This window comes from Muntiacus reevesi, chromosome 2 (assembly GCF_963930625.1).
Source record: "Muntiacus reevesi chromosome 2, mMunRee1.1, whole genome shotgun sequence".
In the NCBI taxonomy this organism is placed as follows: domain Eukaryota; kingdom Metazoa; phylum Chordata; class Mammalia; order Artiodactyla; family Cervidae; genus Muntiacus; species Muntiacus reevesi.
In genome coordinates this window covers 43,520,931-43,543,332 of record NC_089250.1, presented here as the reverse complement: position 1 = coordinate 43,543,332, position 22,402 = coordinate 43,520,931, and the positions used below count along the sequence as shown (strand labels likewise).

Sequence of the window (22,402 nt, the reverse complement as noted above, 5' to 3'; positions counted from 1 at the left end):
AAAAAAAAAAAAAAAAAGAGTATGGAGATAAAGCCATCACTGACTGTGGAAAGGCGTGTTAGCCAAAAAAATAAGTTGGACACATCTATTAAAAACTGAACACTAAATGAGCTGCAATTATAAGCCAAGGTAATCTTTTCGAGACCCCAGCCCCAACTGTGTAAGCCTTTCATCCTTGGGGTTCTTGCTTTTGACTTACTGAATCCGCAGTTAGAAAATGGAACTCGTGGCGATAACCCTATATGCAAAACAGAAAAAGAGACACAGAAATACAGAACAGACTTTTGAACTCTGGGGGAGAACGTGAGGGTGGGATGTTTTGAAAGAACAGCATGTATATTATCTATGGTGAAACGGACCACCAGCCCAGGTGGGATACATGAGTCAGGTGCTCGGGCCTGGTGCACTGGGAGGACCCTGAGGAGTCGGGTGGGGAGGGAGGTGGGAGGGGGGATCGGGATGGGGAATACATGTAACTATATGGCTGATTCATGTCAATGTATGACAAAACCCACTGAAATGTTGTAAAGTGATTGGCCTCCAACTAATAAAATAATATTAAAAAAAAAAAAAAAAAAAAAAAGAAAATGGAACTCGTATGCAAACAATTTTGCAATTCTTTGAGCATCTACCTTTGATCCAGACCCATTCTGCAAAGCGTTAAAAGACCAAACGTGTATGGTTTTCTGCATTTGGGGGAAAAGGGAACTGATCGTGAGCAGCCTTCAGAAATCTCTCGTGGGCAAATAATGAAGCTCAGATTGCTGACGAGTGACACTGTCCTCCAGCATTTGTTCTCAGGAAACCTTCAGAGACCTGCAGCTCACGAGGACCCGCTCCCACCCATCTGCTCATTGGAAGCGACAGTTGAATTAAAATTTTTCTCTCTATAAGAACACAGCAAATAGATTTCATATGGGAAGCAACTTGCAAACCCAAGCTCTTCTGTTGTGAATACACCACGTCAATATATTTTAGTAAGCATGTATTACTTATTGGACCTGAGAGCCTTTAGGCAACACCTTAGAGTTTATTTTTTCAGTCTGTAGATTTTATTGTTTTAATGGGAGGTACCTAAGGGCAGGTGGATTCCTCCAAGCTTGTCCTAAGTGTCATTCTTGCTGAAGCAGGAGCATGTGGTGGACAGAAGGATGGAAGCCTGAGAATTCTTAGGCATGACACAAGCTGCTTAGCAAATAGGATAAAAACAGTTTCTTCATTGGATTAACTATAGGGATAAAGTAACCATCTATATCAACTAACACAAAATTACCCCCAAAAGTAATTATCCTGGAAATAAATTTTTCTAAGCAATGGTCGTCTGTAAGGTTAGTACATCCCCCCATCTCTGAGTCTACAGCGTGCTGCCCCACCTGACTCTACAGGCTGAAATGAATCCACAACCATGAGGCCGTGAGCTAAGCTGGGCTCTGCTTCACCGTCTACTCTCCAGCCTCCTGGACCATTCCTTTCTTGGCCTCTAGAAAAGGTAAGTTCCCTTCATTTGAGAAGAAAGGGAATTAATATTTGCAAATGCCTGTTTCATAGGATTCCCAGAGAGTTTTGCAAGGAAGATATTATCCCTTTTTCACAGATGTCACACTGAAGGCTCAGAGAGGTTGAGTGACTCACACACAGTCACACAGCTCAGGCATGGCAGAACTCGAACTTGGTTCTAAATCCCCCTGCATTCTATGGTCCCAGGCCTCCTCCCAGGGCACAAGTCACAACCCCACTATCCAGTTTTGTGAGGACACGCCTCGAATCTCTTCAGGCGTCTCACCTAGGTCCTTCCTTCTGGTCTGAGGCTGAGGGCGCGGCGCCTCTTGGACTCAGGCCCAGGAGACTAAGTCCTGGTGAGATGCGTCAGGCAACTTTCCTAAGCCTGACCGATTTTCCCAGAACAGGTATGGATGGGTGAGGAAAGTGCAGAATCTTGCTCGACAGCCCCACCCCCAGGGCCCCCTCCTGACTCACAGGCCATCTGGGGGTGAGTTGAGGAGACCTGAGTCACTGCAGCTCCCAGAGGGCTGCACCCCATGAGCCTGAATAATGCCCCAGTTACCCTGCAGTGCTGAGGGGTCACCAGCAGTTTAGTTGAATAAAGGTCTGTATGATGCTTGGGGCTCAGGGACACTGGCTGCTGCAGCCTTAGGGGCCCCTTTCTTAGACAGGGACAGGGGCACCTGCTCTCACAAGTTTGGGGGAGAGTGAAGTGAGACAGTATTCACCATGGATTCGTGGGCACACTCTCTCAGCCCCATGATAGACATGCCATCTGAAGTGCAGCAGTGGAGTCCAAAAGCTCAGGCTGCAATGCGTGCTGTTGCAACCCATTCTCCGTCCCCCAATTGTGGCTGGCCCACGACCTCCAAGGTCAAGGAAGCTGCCATGACTGTGACTCAGTAGGAAGCAGACAGAGTGGGGAGCCAGAAGGCATGAGTTCTAACAGGCCTAACATTAAGGTCTTGCTACATGAGAGTTCATGGCATTTGTATTTCAGACTCAGGGAGCAACACATGGAGAATAACAGGCAGAGACCAGAAAGCTGCAGCTCTGAAATTGGTCCCTGTTGAAGCTACATTCTGTGGGACTTAGACGTGTGACATTTGAGGAGCCTGGGCTCCGTCCGTATCTAGAAGACGTTATAGGATTGAGCTCAAATCTGAAGCAGATTATACTGTTTGTCACATGTTTAGCCCTTTGTCATTCAGTTGCTAAGACATATCCAACTCTTTGTGAGCCCATGGCCTGCTGCACGCCAGGCTTCCCTGTCCTTTACTATCTCCCCGAGTTTGCTCAAATTCATGTCCATCGAGTCAGTGATGCCATCCAACCATCTCATCCTCTGTTATCCCCTTCTCCTCCTGCCCTCAATCTTTCCCAGCATCAGAGTCTTTTCCAATGAGTCAGCTCTTCACATCGGGTGGCCAAAGTATTGGAGTTTCAGTTTCAGCCTCGACCCTTCCAATGAATATTCAGGGTTGATTTCCTTCAGGATTGATTGGTTTGATCACCTTGCTGTCTAAGGGACTCTCAACAGTCTTCTCCAACACCACAGTTCAAAAGCGCAAGTTCTTCAGCACTCAGCCGTCTTTATGGTCCAAGTCTCACATCCACCCATGACTACCGGAAAAACCATAGCTTTGACTATACAGACCTTTGTCAGCAAAGTGATGTCTTTCCTTTTTAATATGCTGCCTAGGTTTGTCATAGCTTTCATAGGTTTGTTGAGCCTTTGCCAGCAGGTAAATTCCTCCCATTTGGGCTCTGCTTCCTGGGATGGGGGGACCTGAGAGGTAGATGTCCCCCATTTCAGAAGGGGACACTCCAGAGCTTAAGGAACTCCAGGAGATCTCATCTAATGGTTAGAAACTTCAAAGCTGCCCTTTGGCTCAGGTCTGCTGGATCCTAAAGCACCTCCACCTTCTGGTCTAAGGCCTGTGCAGAGACTTGTCCCCAATGGCCCCTCACTCACTTCATCACAGTTGTAAAAGGGGATGGATGGATGGGTTTGACCAGTGACCACTGCATTGGGAGGGGCCTCAGAAAGGATGTTGAGGAATTGAAGGGGAAATTTCACCAAGGTAGTGACCAGCCTGTCCATTCTGTAGGTGGCAAGCCTCAAGTGTGGTCTGTACCCACGGAGCCGATACTGTTTGTGGCTGTCACTGCTGTTATTTGCTGGGAGTGGGGGAGTGAAGGAGTCTGGTCACTGTTCTGTTTTCCTCCAGTCCTGAGTTCATCTTGCTCCCAAAGTTTTCTCTAACCTTGAAGCACAGCAAACTCGAGCCTTCAGGAGGACAACGTCAAGTGTAGACAAAGCATGCTCTATCTGAGTTATGCAAATGAAGGTGATCTGACCATTTCATAAGCAGGCGGCTGCCAGTCTGTTCAACCAGTGCTTAGCAACACCACCATCTCAGAAAACCTTCTCTCTACCAGCAACGCATGTCCTCTTTATACGAAGAGAACTCTCAGCAGTGGACCCATAGTAGAAACTGACTGATCATTAGGGAAAGATGAATATTATCTATGTGACATGCGTATCCAGGACAGGAAACTACAGCAGCGTCTCCTTGTAAGGCAGGAAGCAGGCAGCTGCAGTCCTGATTTCTGTCTTTCATTTTTTAGAGTAACTTGCTGGAGCAGAGCTGGCAAAAGTGTAGGCATATTCAACAAACAGCCTTAACTGCTCAAGTCATACCGAGAATAGTAGCTGTATCTGTATGTGCTATTTTGGACTGACATTTTTCTATATCTGTTAATTTCAGGAGACTATTTTAAAATTATTTTTCCCAGATGATAAAAAAGAAAGCACAACAATCAGCTGAATCTGAATTGAGCGAACTCTGATGGGAATCACCCGCCTTGGCGCCAGGTCCCAAGCTGAGCTCATTCCGTGGATCATTTCTAGTCCTAATGACAGTCAGCGCCTTGGCTATTTATTGTCATCCCCAGTGTTACAGGTGAGAGAATCAAAGCAGAAGGAGGTAAAAAGAAGGGAGGTGGGTGGGCTGCAGCATCCTAGTGTTTGAGCACAGTCTTCCAGGGATGCTGAAGCTCCAATACTTTGGTCACCTGATGAGAGGCACCAACTCATTAGAAAAGACCCTGATGCTGGGAAAGATTGAGGGCAGGAGGAGAAAGGGGGTGGCAGAGGATGAGATGGTTGGATGGCATCATCAACTCAATGGACTTGAGTTTGAGCAAATTCTGGGAGATATTGAAGGACGGGGAGCCTGGCATGCTACAGTCCATTGGGTCTCAAAGAGTCAGACACAACTGAGTGACTGAACAGCAGCAATTCCATTTGGGGTGTCTTTTTTGTGTGTTTGCTCCTGATGGCTGTGGCACCAGCCTCAGCGATCCAGGGAGACTAGCATCTCTGTCTCGGAAGCATGGAAAATCTTGACTGAAGTGACAGAGCTGGGATGAACCCTGGCCGGGGACCAGCCTTCAGGCACCAGAGCATTTTATTTGTTGCTGAGATGTCCTGAAAGGATGCTTCCCTGGGGTGGCTCATAAAAATCAATTGACTGGGAAAGTTGCTAAAAAAAATGATGGCATGTGAAAAAAGTTTCTACCCAAGGGATGTGAGACAAAAACAGTCTTTTATCTAAGAGAAAAGTGGACGAGACCTCATTTCCTCTAGGTCTCCTGGGACCGGGGGCAGAATCAGGAATGTTGGTGTGGGTCTTCTAGTCAGTACTTGCAGCCCACGTAGAAAGGGCCTCTTGCTCAGGTGACTAATCATACTCATGGCCCCTGTAGCAGGGTCCATTCCTCAGGTGAGAGCAGGCTCAGAGCTTCCGGAACTTGTTCTGGCTACACAGATGCACGTGGGAGCCATTCAGAGTCAGTTTTTTCACCTCAGACATTCACCAGATCATGCTACTTTCAGCAGGGAAAAGACTGCAAGCCCTGTAGTGCACGATCACATCCAACACATGATGAGTCACATGATGATGACAGCTCAGTCACCTACTTGACCTTGAAGGAAAGACGACCTTCATGGACTGCAAGCAGCAAAACCAATGTCCCATGGCAGGATGTAGGGGCAGGCTGCGAGAGAGGAACTTGCAGACATTTTAACTGGTCATCAAGGACGCCATGCCTATTGTTCAATGTGTCCAGCTCTTTGTGACTCCATGGACTGTAGCCTGCCAGACTCCTCTGTCCATAGGATCCTCCAGGCAAGAATACTGGATTGGGTTGCCATTTCCTTCTCTGGGGCATCTTCCCGACCCAGGGAGTGAACCCACGTCTCCTGTGTTGACAAGGGGATTCTTTACAGCTAAACCATCCTGGAAGCCCATTTACTCTTCCTGTGCCAAAGACTCATATCCAGAATTAAAAATGCATTGTATTCAGAGTAGAAGTAATACATCAAAACACTTGAATATTTAAATTGTACTGACAAGTACAGAAAGCTGGTTTTCCTACAGCTTTGCTTTCATTTCCCGGAGCAGCTCCACTCAGAGGCATGAGGCTCCTTCTGGAGCATTCAATGCGCCTCTATTCAGTTCACATGAGCTGAAGGCAGGGGCACTTGCTAGGTGATGCCTGCTGGCCACAGATCCTGCTGGTGCCATTTACACAAAGCCATGCCTACAGGTGCATGGATTTCCCCAATCCTTTTCCTCTAATCTTCAGCTACTTCCTCTTCTTCAATAACTTTTCCATCTAAGATGACAGAGGAGAAAAATGGGCTTAACATGAGGCATGTTCAGCCTTTCTGGACATGGAGGGATAGACATCTATCTAGGGATAGACATCCAGGGATAGATGTACCATAGAGGTCTCATATAGTGGATAAGTTGGGCGGCTGGATTTTATTTAGTGCTTATCCTCAGAATTAAGGTCTCCATGCTTTGGACACAGGAGGAAGTTGTGGTAGGGTCATCCTTTCATTCATTCGTTGGAGAGGCATTACTAGAGTACCCTCACCAGGGGTTGGGCTCTCAGACATGTAAAACTGTGGGTACACAGTCTTGGCCCAAAGGGACTCCTACTCAGGGGGAGGAAGGGAGAGGGGGAGGGGGGCAGAGAGAGAGAAAGAGAGGAAAGGGAGACTAAGGAAGCCCAGAGGAGAGGGAGACTAAGGAAGCCAGAGCAGAGGCAGGTGATGGATCCAGATTCTGGAGAGTAGACAAGGCCTGGGGGGTGGGAACACTTTCCTCTGTTTCTGACGATTACCCCTTGGGGAGGAAGCACCAGGTACTCACGCTCTGCAGCATAGATGGAAACAAATACATCTGTGTCCTGACTGGGAGCTCCCAGGCTGTCAGGTGTAGAGGCTCCAGCACTATTGCAGAAGTCAAGGGGGCATCAGGCGTGACTCCCAATCGCGTGGCTGGGCTGTGTGGTCAGATGGGGACCCCCAGGGACTGCTTAGCAGGTCTAATGGATCCCAAGTTGAGGGCTGTGAGCTGATGGCGAAGGACCATGTGTGTAGAGAGTGCACTGTCATCAGCACGGCTTGGTACACACACAGTCAGCTTTGCTCTCAAAGGCTCAGCTCTCTAGCCGAGCATCACGAATGAGAAACCAGGCATCTCCCACTGGTATCAGAGGAGGCAAGCAGGAGGCAAGGGACAGGAGCTCCGGGAAGGGGACACTCCATCGCTGGTGTGGCCTGGGAGGCTGGGGCCAGGTTGGTGTATAAGCTACAGTTTGAAGAGAAGGCTTGGGACTCAGTCTTCTGCTCTGGCAGCCAGAGGGGCTCGTTGCAGGGTGCTCGACAGCTCATCAACACTCCCCAGTGAGTGAATGAGTGAATGAATGAATGAATGGGCTTTGTCCCCAATGTTCCATCACTGACTCCTGAGGACTATGGAGGAGGCAGACGTGGTTCTGCCCCACACTTTAAGCAGAGGTGGGCGCCTATGATGTCTATAGCATCTAAAAATTGGAGACATCAACAGGTAGCAAAGCAAAACCTATTATGACAGTGGAGAGAGATGGGCTGGCTTATCTCTGGGGTTGCCTCCCACTGACCATATGGCTTGGTTGACTGGGCTTCGGGTTCATTCCCTGCAAGAGGAGAATGTGGGTGGCTGCCCTGTTGTCCACTGGAAGCCTGTGGAGCAAATGAAGATTGACTCACATGTTGGCTGTCGACTTTGTCATCCAGAGGGGCAGCGTGCATCCCGTCATCCCAGTGCTTGCTTCTCGAGGTAATGGCCATGAGATGATTTTACACACAAACAACAGTGACACCAAAACAAACAAAACCTCTGCAGATTATACAGCATTTTATTTACATTAAGGAGACATTGAATGCATGACAATGGGAGTTAGCACGTAAGAAAATGGGTGATGAAAATTTTAAAAAAAGGAAATAAACACCGGTTAACTCAAAACAAGACAAAATAAAGAAAATAACCAGCAAGTGTACCTGAAGGTAAGCGGAGGAATTTTAATTGGAGAGAATATATGCCAAATTCAAGTCTTCTAGCATCTAGGCTGCTGCCTGCTCATGGATGTCCAGACACAGAATCCATTTAATCGGGAAGAAAGTAACAAGTCAAATAATGCACTAACTCCAGAGAACCGTGAGGAGACTGTGCTTCAGTGGCCAGCCAGGCAGAGCCCACCTGACTCAGAAGAATTAGACCTGTCTTAGGGCTTTCCTGGTGGTTCAGAAGGTAAAGAATCTACCTGCAATTCAAAAGACCCAAGTTCAATCCCTGGGTCGGGAAGATTCCCTAGAGAAGGCAATGGCTACCCACTTCAGTATTCTTGCCTGGAGAACCCTATGGACAAAGTAGCCTGGTAGGCTACAGTCCATGGGGTCACAAAGAGTCAGACACAGCTGAGCGACTCATACACTTTCAGGATTTAGAGCTGCTTCTGAAAATGGCAGTCAACCAAGACCTCTGGGTTCTGTGTCATTCGTCAAAAGCAATGTAAGTTCAGCTCACTGACCCTGTTGGTCAGTTCAGTTCTGCCACTGGTCAGAGTGTTCACAGCTTTCAGCAGGAAAACACATCTCTCTCGAAGACTTGCAGAACTTCCTTCCTGTAAGATTGCAGCGCAGCAAGCATTTCAGAAAGAAACTGCTTTATTGATCATAAAATGCAGCATAAACACGGGCTTGTCCTTCACTGAATTCACTGCAAAATTATGTTGTGGAAATTAAATGTGGCTGACTTTTTCCTAATGCTGTGTGTTGAATTCCACTGCTAGACAAATTCGACAGGAAGACAAATTATTTTCCTAATTGAGAGATAAATATCCACCGTGGGATATGATCATGACTACTATTGATCCCTATATCCCTTGTCTCTAATCTTTAAACTATCTGAAAAGGGTCTCACTATTCTCATTTCAGAGATGGGGAAAAACAAAGCTGAAAGAGTTTCCAGTAACCATCTCCAAGCCAGGAATTAGCGATTCATCTCCTGAGCTACAGGTGAAAACAGTCATCGCTGCCTCCCAGGAACTCAATAGGGTAATACCTGCCCAGTCTTTGCAAAATACAATTCATAGAATTCCCTTAAAAAACACACACACAATTCTTGGCATAGGCTACTGTTAAGGATTTCCAAGGAAAGTCACCATAAAGAAAGGTGAACGACGTTCCCTGAACGACTTTCCCCATCCTTGTCCTGCCTCTTCATTTCCAGGTGCCATTTAGACTGGTTGCTGGAAGGCAAGTTCCTTGTTACCTACGGGAAGCCCAGTGGGTGGGTCATGACTGATTAATGATGAACCAGAAGCTGCCGGTAAGCCTTCCTCTCAAACGCCGTAAACATTTCTGGCCAAAATGGGACTGAACCTGCTCCCTTGGTCCCCTCCTCCTGACTCGCTCCAAGTGTGCCCTGCATCAGGGGCTGGAGAAACCCAGGAGGTGGGTGGTGATCCCCTGGGCTGTCCTCACGGGCTTCTCTTCACCCAGCAGAGGCTCCCATCCCGGCTTTACTGGAGCTCATCCAGGTCGCAGGGGGCAGCCTCACCCACGCCGGACTCTCAGAGGTCTCAGCTCCTGTCACCTCCTCTCCATCATCTGATGTAGCTGGAGACAGACAGACAGACAGTCCAAATCGTATTGTCACAGTTCAGTCCGTAGGAAACATTGAGGTTCTCTTCCATTTTCTTCAACTAAATATTTTATCTATCTGAATGTTGCCCAAAGGTAAGTTTACCACAAAGAGTTAAATTTTTACAGTTAAAACACTCACACATGTATACATATATGTCTCTTGGGAAGTCAGCACAGCTTTTGAACTTTTGAGTAAATGACCTATTTTGGGGAGGATGGTAAACTGAGTGAACATAGGGGTGACAGTCAGTGAAGATTTTGTCAAATTCCTGTTGAAAGGGAAGACAGGGAACAGTTCACTTACTGCCACTTCACCTGCCCCACGGGGTCACCACTCTGCCATCTCCGTGGCCATGCAATCAGCAAACGACACCCAGGCAGGGCCGTCTGCTTTGACGGTGAGTTAATTGATAAAGCCCATGCTTGTCATCACCTATCTTGAGCATCTGGAAGCAAGTCTTGCACAACCACAATGAAATGTGGTAACGTGAAGCTTAAGAAATCGAGGGGAACAGAGCTAGGCTCAGTCCATACATGCAAGTCACCAGCATGTGTGCTTGGAAATCAGGCAAGTACAAAGCTTCCAAGATGTGATTTCTGCATCATGGTGAACATGATCCACTGTCAGCAGCTAAGCCTTGTAAAAAGTTACTAATTGTTTGTTCACGTCAGCTTTGGATGGCAGCTACGAATTTAAGGAAGAGTTCTAGATCATATGACATCTTTTTTTTTTCTTTTAGTACAATTATGTAAAGGGAAGTCAGCACAAGGTTTAGCAACATAAGTGTGCAGGAACTAATGGTGACAAAGGGCATTCTAGTTAAATCTGACTTTTATTGAAAATTCTGTGCTTACTGCTCAGTCCAGCACAGCTCCTATGAGGACATGTGGTACCCAGACTCCATCTCGTCTTTGTCTCTTTCCATTCATAGACGTTTAGGGAATTCTCATTAAAATTACTTAGAGTGAAACAGAGAGACCATGTTATAAAATAAATCTGGTTAAATACACTTTGCTGTATTGCCTCATTTATGTGATGCATGGACCTAATTTTCTTCTCTTTGTGTCTTAACTATGTACATTAGGTGATGCTTGCCAATTAATGCAGGATGTCACATCCCTGATTGCTTTCTCGAGCTTCTTAAACATTAAAAATAAATACGTGCCATCTGTCTCATTTCTTGAAAGCAATTCAAAATGGTTACTTTTGTTTGCTTAGGATTACAGCACAGTTTATAGCTTCAGTTCTTCTGAATTTTAAGAAAGTTCTGTCTCCCTTTCTTAAACGTAACTTCATTTTAAGGTAAATCCATCAGAGTGGAAGGCTCTGGTGAGACAGAAACTAGTGCCAGATGTTGATTAAACCCTTGGTCTTTGGCGTTTGAGAGACATGGCCTGGATGCCAGGCCTGATGCATCCTACTGAGCCACCTAGAAAAAGCAACTTCATCTAGTGGTGCCTCAGTAGTCCTCACCTGTGAAGTGGGGATAATGTCTGCCATGTGAAGTAACTGGGAAATATATATAAAGTCACACACAGACACACATATATAACATATTCCCTCCCCAGTTCATAGTTAAGACACAACAAATGGTAGATACTATCACTTTCATCATCACCCAGTTTGAGGAGGGGAATATTTCAAGTTGGGAAGGAAAGTTGTTAAGAAAAAAAAAAGCCTAGCTTACCACAAGCCGCAACTACTGAAGCCTGTGTGTCTGAGAGCCCGTGCTCTATAACAAGAGAAGCCACCGCAGTGAGGAACTGTGGCACCACAACTAGAGAAAAGCCTTTGCAGTGATGAAGACCCAGCACAGCCAAAGATAAAAAAATAAAATAATAAATAAATGCAATTTTAAAAGACTTAAGAGAAAAAGAAAAAAAAAAAAAAGCTCATGGTGGCATAAGGTTAAAAACTAAGAAGAAAGTTACATAGGAAAGCTATGTTCTTTCTCCACAGCAATTAAAATATGAGTAAACAACTTGACTCCATCGCCTCCCCCGCCCTCTGGGCACACAGGTCAGCTGGGAACCTGTGCAATGGGATTGGTGAGCTGGGAGAACTTAGAGGCTTTGGGTCTGCCATGGCTACAATGGCTGTTTTCAAAGAGTTGTTCTTTGTTTTTGTTTTTAATTTAAAAAATGGTATGTATTATGGCACGAAATGTCTAAATAACTTAACTATAATTAAAGGGGCAAGGGGATATTTGAGAACGTTCCCCTTTCCATTCTAAGTCAGAGCAATTTTCTCAACAATACCGTCTACTGTGGCATGAGAGAACTTTCTAGATCTGAGCAGAGCATTCCGAGGAGGGTGGACGTGTAATTTGAAGTCCACCCTATACTCACAAACCACAGAATTGCAGTGCTCTACAAAATGCTAGATACATGTGACCAAGCCCAAAATATTTCAGCAATAAGAAAGCTGAGGTCCAGTGTGGCTCAGCAAATTGTCCAAAAGCACACAGAACAGATCTTTTCTTTTAGCTAGGTTTCAACACTTTTGTTAAGCAGAGTGAAAATTTTTGTCCTTCTATAAATATCCTGGGTTTACAGCTGAATCCTTGCATGGCAGTTCTCCTAGCAGCCTTATTTGAACATAACTGGGCTGTTCGGCATAGTCCTCGCATGACAAAGTGGTCAAATCTCACTAGTAGCCGAGAATGCATTATCAAGCCTTTATTTAGCGCTACAGTCAGGGCAATCCAACTATTAGTCATCCTGACATGTGCTTCGAACACAACACACCCAAGAATCCCGGCAAAAACTGCATCTGCTTCCTTCACCCTCCCACACCACACTCCTTTCGAATGGCTGGTATTTTTACCGCAGTTCTAGAAAGAAAATTACTTAACATTCCTAATCTGGGGATGCACTTCAGCTTCTCCTCCCCAATTATCAAATTAAAAGGCAGCTCGTGTAAACCCTGCTCACAAGGCAAAATGTAGAACGGCTACAGACGCAGGGAGCCCTTCCAGCAACAACCAGAGAACTTCCTTAAACTAAGAAAGAGCTTAAGAAGCTCAATCTCTCGGAAATTTCCACCATCCCACTGCCCCCTCCAGAAGGGGCACACACCAGTTCTACCCTGTCCCCACTAAGGAGCTTAATATGATCTGAACACAAACTTGTTTGCCACTCATCACACAGCAGGACTATGATCTCATGCTGGGAAACGTTTCTAGAAAACCAAAAGCTACCCTATTTTCAAAAAAAATTTTACGTTGAATGAATTCCATCTGCCTGAAGGGAAAAAAAAATAATCTGGTGATCAGGTAAATAATCTTTCACCTCCTGCCCTATTTTGCTGGTCTGACCAGAGAAGGTGGTGGTGGGGGAGGAGAGGTAAGGGAGGGTGTCCTGAAGGCCAGAGGGGTTGCTCTGGGGCTTGCTGTCCCCACTGTGTCCTTTCCACCTTCTTGGGTGACATCCCAGCCAGGTGTTTGGGCCAGGTTGGGGGTGGCCCCCAGCTCTGACGGCCTTGATGGAACAGCTGCCCAGGAGCATCTGACCTTGAACAGGTCCCCAGGAGCATCGGAAGTGAACAGGAGGTGCTTGTTCCACGTTCCTCGGATGCCTCTGCAGTTTATTCCCAGGCTGGAGTGACAGCGAAAGCACAGCTAGAGTTTCCTCCTGGGCCCCAAAGCCTGCTGGCCAGGCCCTGGAGGAGAACCCAGTGCGCATCAGGGGACCAACCCCAGGCTCCTATTTCCACCTTTGCTGCCAGGACGGTGAGTGGGAGGGAGACAGGCAAGTGGCTGCTGGGGTTGCATAAGGAAGATTTCCCAAGGAGGAGCCCAGTGATTAATCTGGCAGGAATTTGTTTCAACACTCCCTCCCTCCTCCCCCCTACACAAAAACAGCCAGACTCAAGATGCTGATAAGAATTCTTTTATGTTATTCCAATAAAAAATACATTCATACAGAAATATAACAATCTTGCAAAAAACAATTTCAAATAAAATCTTGTAAAACAAAATTTTACAAAAATCTTACAAAGATTTTTTTTTAGATAACAGGGTGCTTCAAAAAAAAAAGAAAGAAATTTCACTAATAGAAATTTTTTAATGTCAAGCAAAAAGTTTCTGCTTGATTGAGGCTCAGTTATCACCTGAACTGAATTGTAATTCTTTATATACTTGCTTATTATGAAAATTACAGGCATTGACATACATGGCACCCAGCCCCACCCAATCAAACCACTCCATGGTGTTTCATAAGTGAGACAAGCCAGTGCAAGTTTTTTATTTTTTGTCTTTTGTTTACCTTCTTGCTTAATGGAACTGTTATGGCTAAGCACACAGCAGGGCCAAAAAAGGAGTTCTTTTCCTCCAAAATCCAGCAAATCAAGTGTCTGGATTTGGAACTGCCAAAAGAAAAAAGTGCATTTTCCCCCTCAGCAAAATGATTTCTTTAGGTAAGTGTATCCATCAGCCCAGATTAAAAAAAAAAAACCAGTTATATGAGCTTTTACTGTTGCTCATTTTCAGGAAGATCAAACAAAATACCAGCCCAGCCAGACTCATGTGTATATATATGTATATATATATATATAAATATATATAAAGAGAAGATCCACACCCTCAACCAGCAGCTGCATGGAGGATCAGCTGTCCATGCTGCGGTATGCCAATTCGGGGAAATTACTTGTTGGAAAAACTGGAACAATCTATGTGCTGGAAAAAAAAATAGCTTCATCTGCATAAAAATGCTCTCAAAAAGAATCTCTGTGATTAGCTTACTTTTAGGTTAGATCTTCAATAAGGCTGACATTCGAAATGAAAACCTTAGTGTGTCTGAGACCAAACAACCAGCGGGCTAGTATTCCGTTCATGGCAGTTCTGAATGGCCAAGGGACCCTATCCCAGACCCGCCAATTACTATGAGTGACTTGGCAGTCTGGAAGAGATCTGATGCCAAGGGCCTGTGGCAAATTGTTAAATGAAAGATAAAGCCTTTATAAAAGTTATAGTTTTCATTTTACCTCCTTTATGGCCATTTTGAAATAGGTCTTCACAGGCTGTGGAATTTTCTAGCTATACATTCTAATTTCTCCTTAAAAAAATATTTATATATTATTCATATATATGTATATATATATACACACACACATACACATACTATACACACAAATGTACATACACAAGAATTTCGCCCACTTTTTAAAAAAGTAATATACCTTCTGTGTTACCAACAGATAGCTAGATAGATACGCGAGAAACTTGTGCCTTTTAAGCAAATACATTATTTTTTAATACTTCTGTATCTTTAATACGTGTGAAAATGTTACATATTAAACACAGCCGGTGTATGATCTGTACAAGTGTTGTGCAAAGTCTATACTGAAGTCTCACCCTCACGGTGGCAGAAATGGTCTGATTTTCCAATTATCATGTGTTTCCCACTTGAACACTGACAGTCAAGTTGTCTAAGCTATTGAGTAAATACTGACTTGTTTGGGGGGTTTTCATCTATTTGACTTTGTGAAGTAGGACCTTAAAGAGATTTTTTTTTTTCTGTATTAAATATTGATACAGTACAAAGCCAGGTGAAAAAAGAGCCTTAATAAAGCATGCATCACCCATTCCCCTGTATGAGACCCCCACAGGAGGGGCCACTTGCGTAAGGCACCATTATTAAGATCTACAGTGCATTAACAGCTAGAAAACCAGAAATGAGTCCTCAAGGCATAAATAAGAGAAACTTAGCTGCATGAGAAAACAGTTTCTAAGCTTTAGTGGTTTTATCCACCCAACTGAGAAAAATTTTAGGTTCTGAGTCTAGTGGGACGTTAGACCAGCGATTCCCAGCCTTGGTGTCCCGGACACCCAACTCGTGCCCAATATCTCCCAAGGGCATCTTGAAATTCTCCAAAAAGGTAATACAAATTCGGAACCACTGACAAAATAGTCCTACACTGCACAACGCCTCTCCAGAATGGGAGTGTTACAAATAAACCCAAGGGGCGGGAGTCGGAGGGGGGGGAAGCATCACGTATTGCCAGGCCCAGATGGCTAGGGGGTCACCTGATTCGACCAATCGTTATCTTAGCTGCTCAGTGAACTTGGAACCAAAACGGTAGTCCTGATTTAAAAATGGAAAAGCAGATAATTCCCCAGACCATGCATTACTTTTGTCTTAGAAGGAAAAGTTATCCACGTGTTATGTTTGTAGGTACACAGCGTATACAACAGGTAACAAATGAACTCTGTCGCAGCAAGCAGCGCCAGCTACTCACTTCACACAGCTGAACTGAACATCGAACGCTCCCGTCACACACCGGGGGGAGAAAGGGCTCTCCCCACCAACATCCACTCGTCACTTGGGGTCCTGACTGCCCACGCCTGCCCTCTGCATCTTCCCTTCTTCTTGTCTTTTTTTTTTCTCTCCTCTAAGGCGCAGACACCCCCTCAGGAAATGACGGATGGTCATCTCGTCTCATGGAACACGCCTCACACACAGAACATTCAAACTCTGTTTTTGTTTTTTTTTCTGTCTCTTGCAGTCTCGCCAGGGAAAGGACGTGCCTTGTCACCCAGTCCGTAGGAGACCCTCCACATACAGCCCACCCACCACTAACATTCTCAGTGCACATGCTCACGGCAAAGGCTTAGGGACCACTCAGAGGACAGGTAACCAGTGGCGAGCCGGGGCCACCCAGACACCACACACCCCGGGTGCCCTGCCGCTTCGGACGTGACTGTTCTCGCCCTCGAAAGACCTTCCCAGTAGGTCCTGGAGGCGACCAGGCAGGGTGCAAAATGGCTTTGGCTGGAACACGCACCCTCCTTCCGCGGCCGTCTCAGCCTGGAAGCCTTTTTAGCCCGCAGGAGTTGCCGCTCTGCCCCCTCAGAGGTGTCTCTTCATGTGCAGGGCCAGGTGGTCGGACCTGGAGAAACACCTGTGGAGAGAATCGGGGTCCCAGACATCAGTTCTCCTGCCCTGCCCGTCACAGACCTCTGCCCCGAGCTCCCCAACCTCAGCCTCTCCCCAGGAGGGCGCACTCCCCCCCGCTGAGTCACCCTATCCTCATCTGGGGCAGGAAATTCCAACCGACAGAAGTATCTACATCGAACAGGCCATCAGTAAGTTCCTGGGAATGTCACTGGACTTCACTACCCGGCCTTCAAATCTGAAAACTGATCAAGGGTCGCTCCTCTGAAATATGAATGAAATCACTCTATTCTCAGGCACTCGAGTACCTGGGGCTTCCTAACCTGGACAGCTGGCAAACAAGAGCCATTTTAAAAAAAGTCCTGGGCTGAAAAGAGAAATGCCACTGCAGGCCCAGAGGATGGCTGCCTGCTGCGGGGTGACGGCATGCCTGCTCCCGGGGTTGGCACCCCCGCCCCTGTGGTTCATGCACGTACCTGTCACAGTGAGAACATTTAAAAGGCTTGGCACCAGTGTGCTTTCTGAAGTGTCTGGTTAACTCATCGCTTCTTGCAAAACGCCACTCACACCCTTCCCATGAGCATCTGTAAGGCTTTTCTCCTGGGAAGAAAGCACAGGACAGGCACGCCATGACTTCACTGAGCAGTGAGGGAGGGGCCCCAAGACCCCAACACACGGCCGGAGAGTCCCCTCAGGAGCAGGCTAGGGGGTCACTGCCCTCAGGAACTCAGAACACACACCCGTTAGGGCTAGGAGCCGGCCCTCCCGAGGTACCAGGCAGGGGCTCTTTTCTAACCTAGCCTGGGGACTCGCACTGCTGGGGGACGGACTCAGGCTTGGCAGGGCCGCATGACCGTGACCAGAGTCAACATGGAAGAATGACAATTACTCAGACCAGAGAAATACTTCCGAGGTGATGTGTCAGGCCACTGGACCCACAGCCTTGGCCAGGGCCGGGTTTTTACTGCTTTCTCCATGGAAACGGTTTCTCTCAAGCACTTATTTTGTTCCTTACTCACTTCCCCGTGGAATGAGGCTCTGTAGTTTCCTCCGGGAAACTACATTTCTCCAAAACCAAGGTCATGAGTTTCTGGGAAGCCCCATTCCGAAGCCTTCAAAGCACTTTCTAAAGGACCAGCAAGACACCCAGTTGACTTCATCCCTTGGCCATTTTACAAATAGGATTTCACTAAAGGTGCTACCTGAGAAATTAAAAAAAAAAAAAAAAAGTTCCCACAGCTAGTCCTGAGCAGGCTGCGGGTACCATCAGGAGCCAGTCCAGGGCACCCAGGTCCTGATTCCAGCTCTGCCTTGAGCTGCTTTGGGGATCCCCGTCTCCTCTCATTACTGGCAGCATGAGATTCTGTGTGATGTGACCCTCAAGACCTCTCCCAGTTCTAAGATGTCTGTGACGTTCCAGCAGTTATCCTAGGCTGTCATACTAACTTGAAGCGGAACTATTCTCCAGACTGTGATATTTCACTAGGAAGTTATCTTCATTTTAAAAACTGGCATCGGAAAGCAAAGGCAGCATGATATGCAGAGAAATCTTTACTAGGTACCCACTGACCATACCACTTCGCAGTCGATAGGGCCAGCTAAGACGACCCCCCACGGTGGCCAGGCCACCCCCCCCCAACCCTCGAACTTTATGTCTACAAGTCAGAGGCAACTCCACATAACATGATACATGGACACTGTTGACTGGGCACAGTGGGGCCTCTGTAACCCAGGTGGCTGGAAGTGGGCAGGGGACTGGGTGTAGACAAAGAATGTGATTTACCTCTTGTGTGTTTAATCAGAAAGCGATAAACCATTCATCGGGCACACAAGTCCAGTCTTTCAGCGCCTACTCTGTCCTCCCCAGAGACCCAACTCTTTCCGGGGGGGAAGAAAGGAGGTGAGGATGTGTCTGCTCCGACAGCCTCCTGCCCAGCCCCCTCCCAGGGCGGGTGAAATTCAGCAGCGCCCCACCGCCCAGGTCGCAGGAGGGACTGACCTGTGTGGGTGCGCTGGTGTGCTTTCAAGTGGGAGCTTTTGGTGTAAACTTTCCTGCAGCCATTAAAGTGGCAGCGATGCACCCGCCTGCGGCCGTCGGGGGAGGCGTCCCCGCTGCCCTTGTCGCCCGGCTTCCCTGAGGTCCCGCCCCGCGCTTTCCCGGGGGGGTGCAGCTCGCCAGGCACACAGCCCCACAGGTGCGAGGGCTCCCTGCTCAGTTCTGGGGAGGACGGAGGTGTGGAGGTGACCGAAGAGCTCAGATTCCCCGAATTGACCAAGACTTCACTGATGGGGTCGGAGGTAAACTTGGTGGTGGGCGAGAGCTCCTCGGAGCTGTCGGAGGACTCGCTGCTCACATCCGAATTCAGGCTGTTGGTCTCCAGGTTGTAGCTGAAGCCGGGGCTGTGGAGCACGTCCTCGGGCGGGCCAGAGGAGGACACCTTCAGGTCCGAATCCTCCTTTTTCTCCCGAGCCAGGATGATTTTGGTCCACAGATCTTCCTGGCTGTCGAATTTGATCTCGGAGGCTGACACGTAGCAGGGCTCGCTCTGCAGGTAACGTTCCAACTCCAGGCAGGTCTGTGCGAAAGAATCACAGGGAGGCACGTGATTGTGACCACACCGAAAACGGAACCGAAAGCACAATTCCAAAAGAAAAAAAAAACATGCAGGAGCCAAGGGCAGATCAACTGTGGTCTTGCCACTATAGGACTCCGTGTCTGTAGCAGAGCGAAAGGAGAGCTATCTCTAAGAACGGGACACGTTCAGAAGGAAAACCAGGGCGAAGCTTCTCCCCGCTTCCCTGAGGTGGACCACAATGGCCACAAAAGGCCGATGGCCACGGAGGAGCTAGTTTCTGTTAAGAGTTACAGTGTTGACGTTTCTAATGAGTTTCTGTTAGCCACACAAAGGACACCAGCCTCCGACACCCCCACCCCCACCCGACAGGTTTAACCAGATTATCTGACAGCCTCCAGAACCCTGTGCAGGAAGGACACCCAGGCAGCCTGCTTCTGCGGGCCTGCTGCACGCAGCACGGTGAGCTCTGACATGGCCATGTGTCCCCTCTGGAGAACCGCTGACAGCACAGGCCGCGCCCAGCGGAGGCGGACGCAGCCAGGGGGACGTCTAGGGTCAGGAACATCAACCGAGCTGCCCAGAAGCCACCCGTGTCCTGTGGAGGAGCCCAGACCTTAGTAGGCTTTCAAAGAATGCCATTCCCAAGTGCAGGGCCATGTGCGCACACAACTTAAATGACTTCCACAGTGGTCAGAGGAAAACAACAACAGGAGTGGAGAAATGGTTCCAGAATGGCCATCTGCTTTTGTAAAGGATGCGGGAGGGGAAATTCCTTTCCCGGCCCTGCTGGGAGTCCCACAATGGACGAGAACTTTATCTGCTGGCCAAGAGTACAACTGTATGAGTCATCACTCTATTTCTTTCACGCAATGCCAAAGGAGACTTCCTTTTGAAATTCTGACCAGCGGCCAAAAAAAGGACCCGGTTCAAATATACATGCAGTGTGTCATGGACAGAGTGCCCCCCCCCAGCCCCACAACCAACCTTTCCAGAAGCTACAACTGCCGAGACACCAGCATCCCCTCTCCCCACCATCTCAAACTTTCTAGCCACTGGAAAAGAAAAACGGTAGGAAACATTTTAGGATTATATTATGTCTGCCTTATCTTCACTAGGATCAACTGCCTACATGTCCATATAAGGTTGTCTATACAACTGCAAGTCTACAGATTTACATTGCTACAGCAAACGCCGCTCTCTTTTTTAAGCAAATCATTTTCAGGGCTAGCCAAGCCCACCCAAAGGGCTCAGGCTTGCTTATTTAGCAAGGTGCTTGCTATCAGAATATATCCTTCCCCCCCTCCCCCGCCCCCCAGAGTCTTCACATCGCAAGCAGGAGCAAGCAGAGGGGAAAAAACAATCACTGTTTTCTTGTTACCCCTAAAATTAGACGTCTAGGTTACAAAGCACCCTCCAGCGTTCTGAGGAGAGACTGGCAAGATATTTTATGGATGTTTCAAAGAAAAAGGAAAGCATGTTTTCTGAGACCTTGTTAAACTTTAATAATCTGGCTAATTTAAAATCCCCATTATGCCAAGAAGCACTGGGGACCAGAACGAAGCTCTCGGGAAGAGCTTAAAAGCCTCTGAAGGCAACCCAGAGCTCAGCCTGGCTTGTGGCCCAAATCCCAAATGTCCAAGGAAACTACTAAGATCAATTTCAATCACATCCTAGGAAGCTTCTTTAGGAGGAAAAGCTGGGAGGGGAGAGGGAAGGCAGGGCTATGAACAATGAGGCAGGCATGTGAAGGTTGTTCCACTTTGCATTTCATCCCCCTTAAAAGCCTTCTAAGCTTTGAAACCCGCAGAATATATGCGATCTGCTAATTCACTTTGTGACAAAAAGCAAACAGCCTAGTAGGGCAGAGACAACCCCAAACCCTCCTTCTATCTTTTAAAGACAATGGGACAAGTGTCACAATCTCTCTCCCTTCAGGCAATCCTAACGCAGGAGAAGAGGGAAAAATTAAGTTTTTTAAATGTCCAATGCCCCAAATTCCAATTCCACTAAAAAAAGCCGGAAACAGACTCCTCTTCCCAAACTGAGACTAGAAGCAATTCGGACAGGCTCATTGTCATATGACTGATAAGTCACTGGTTGTGCAAACACTGGTTTTCTTTTTTTTTTCCTTTTTTTTTTTCCTGGTCAACAAAAGAAGCAGGTAAGAAAAACAAGGCAGATGGAGGCAAATCTTAATTAAGGATTCCAAAGGTAAAGAAACTGAAAATGGCCTGGTAGAGAAAAGGAGCTTGTGGGTGTTTCACTGGTGAAATGCTTAAGTAAAAAAGAAAGAAAGAAAAACCTTTATGTACAAACACCAAAAAAGCAAAACGAAAACAAAATCCCTTAAAAAAAAAAAAAAGAAAGAAAGAAAAAATAGCCTTGGCAGTCCATGCAGGTTCATATGACCAGGTCCAGCTGTGGAGAGCCTGGAGCTGGTACAAGCACCAAACTTCTGCCAAGGGCTGGGGCCGAGATCAGGCCGCGGACCTCGGTCTATGCTCGGGAGGACGGTTCAGCAGCCCCAGAAAACGGCAAGAACACCGGGAGCGACCGACGCCGCTGCGCCCCACTCAGATGACAACTCCGCTCCACGCTCTGAAAGGCCCCTTTAAAGTGCCTTCCGCACCGGAGGCACAAGTACGTTTTAACAGTAATTATTTTAATTTTTTAAAAAAATTTTACCGAAACCATTAAAAAAAAAAAAAAAGAAAAAGAAGAAGAAAATGAAAAAGAACTGCACCTCCAAGCACACACCGTCTTGCGGGTGCATGCACGCACTCCCTGCTCGGCGCACCGGGGCACCTGGCCCACGAAAATCCCTATTTACCTGTTGCCAATATTCCTCCAGGGAGGGCAGCGCCGAGAAGTAACCAGTCTCGTGCACAATCTGGAGTTCCTGGAAGATGCTGCACATTGGGAGCACATCCATGTCGGGTTGGAAGAGACCGTCCCCGCTGCTGTAAAAACAGGGAGGCGTGCGGTCTGCAGTCGGGAGCGCGGCGGCCGTGCCTGAAGGGCCGGGGAAGTTCATGCAAACTCAAGTGCACAGCGATTAGGCGCCGCGGGTTCGGGTCCTGGCCGGAGCCCGGAGACGCGCTCGCGAGCCCGCACAATATTTGCAAACACCGGACTGACTGCAAACGTAACCCCTGCAAAACTTCCCTATTCAAAGCTCCGCTGCCAGCCTCCCCTCCTCCCCGCCCAGCTCCCCCCACCGCCGCCTCCCCACGTGACTCGCCCGCGCCCGCCCCGCGCGCCGCCCAATCACGCCGCTCCCGGCCCGGGGACTGCGCGCCGATGATGTCAGCTCCGGCCAATCGCAGGCGGCGACTCACCGCGGCCCCGCCTGGCGTGACCGAGCCTCTCCATCACCGCCCTCGCC

The 22,402-nt window shown here is 47.6% G+C and overlaps 1 protein-coding gene across 1 annotated transcript; it reads right to left on the bottom strand.

Moving 5' to 3' along the window:
- Window positions 1–13,422: 13,422 nt before the first annotated feature.
- KLF6 (KLF transcription factor 6) lies at window positions 13,423–22,189 on the bottom strand. Its single transcript, XM_065921408.1, has 4 exons — window positions 21,848–22,189; window positions 18,441–19,017; window positions 16,918–17,041; window positions 13,423–16,448 (listed from the first exon to the last, which is right to left on the bottom strand). Exons 1-4 carry the CDS (start codon window positions 22,049–22,051, stop codon window positions 16,397–16,399), a joined length of 957 nt encoding a protein of 318 aa, XP_065777480.1. The 5' UTR covers window positions 22,052–22,189; the 3' UTR covers window positions 13,423–16,396.
- Window positions 22,190–22,402: the final 213 nt, after the last annotated feature.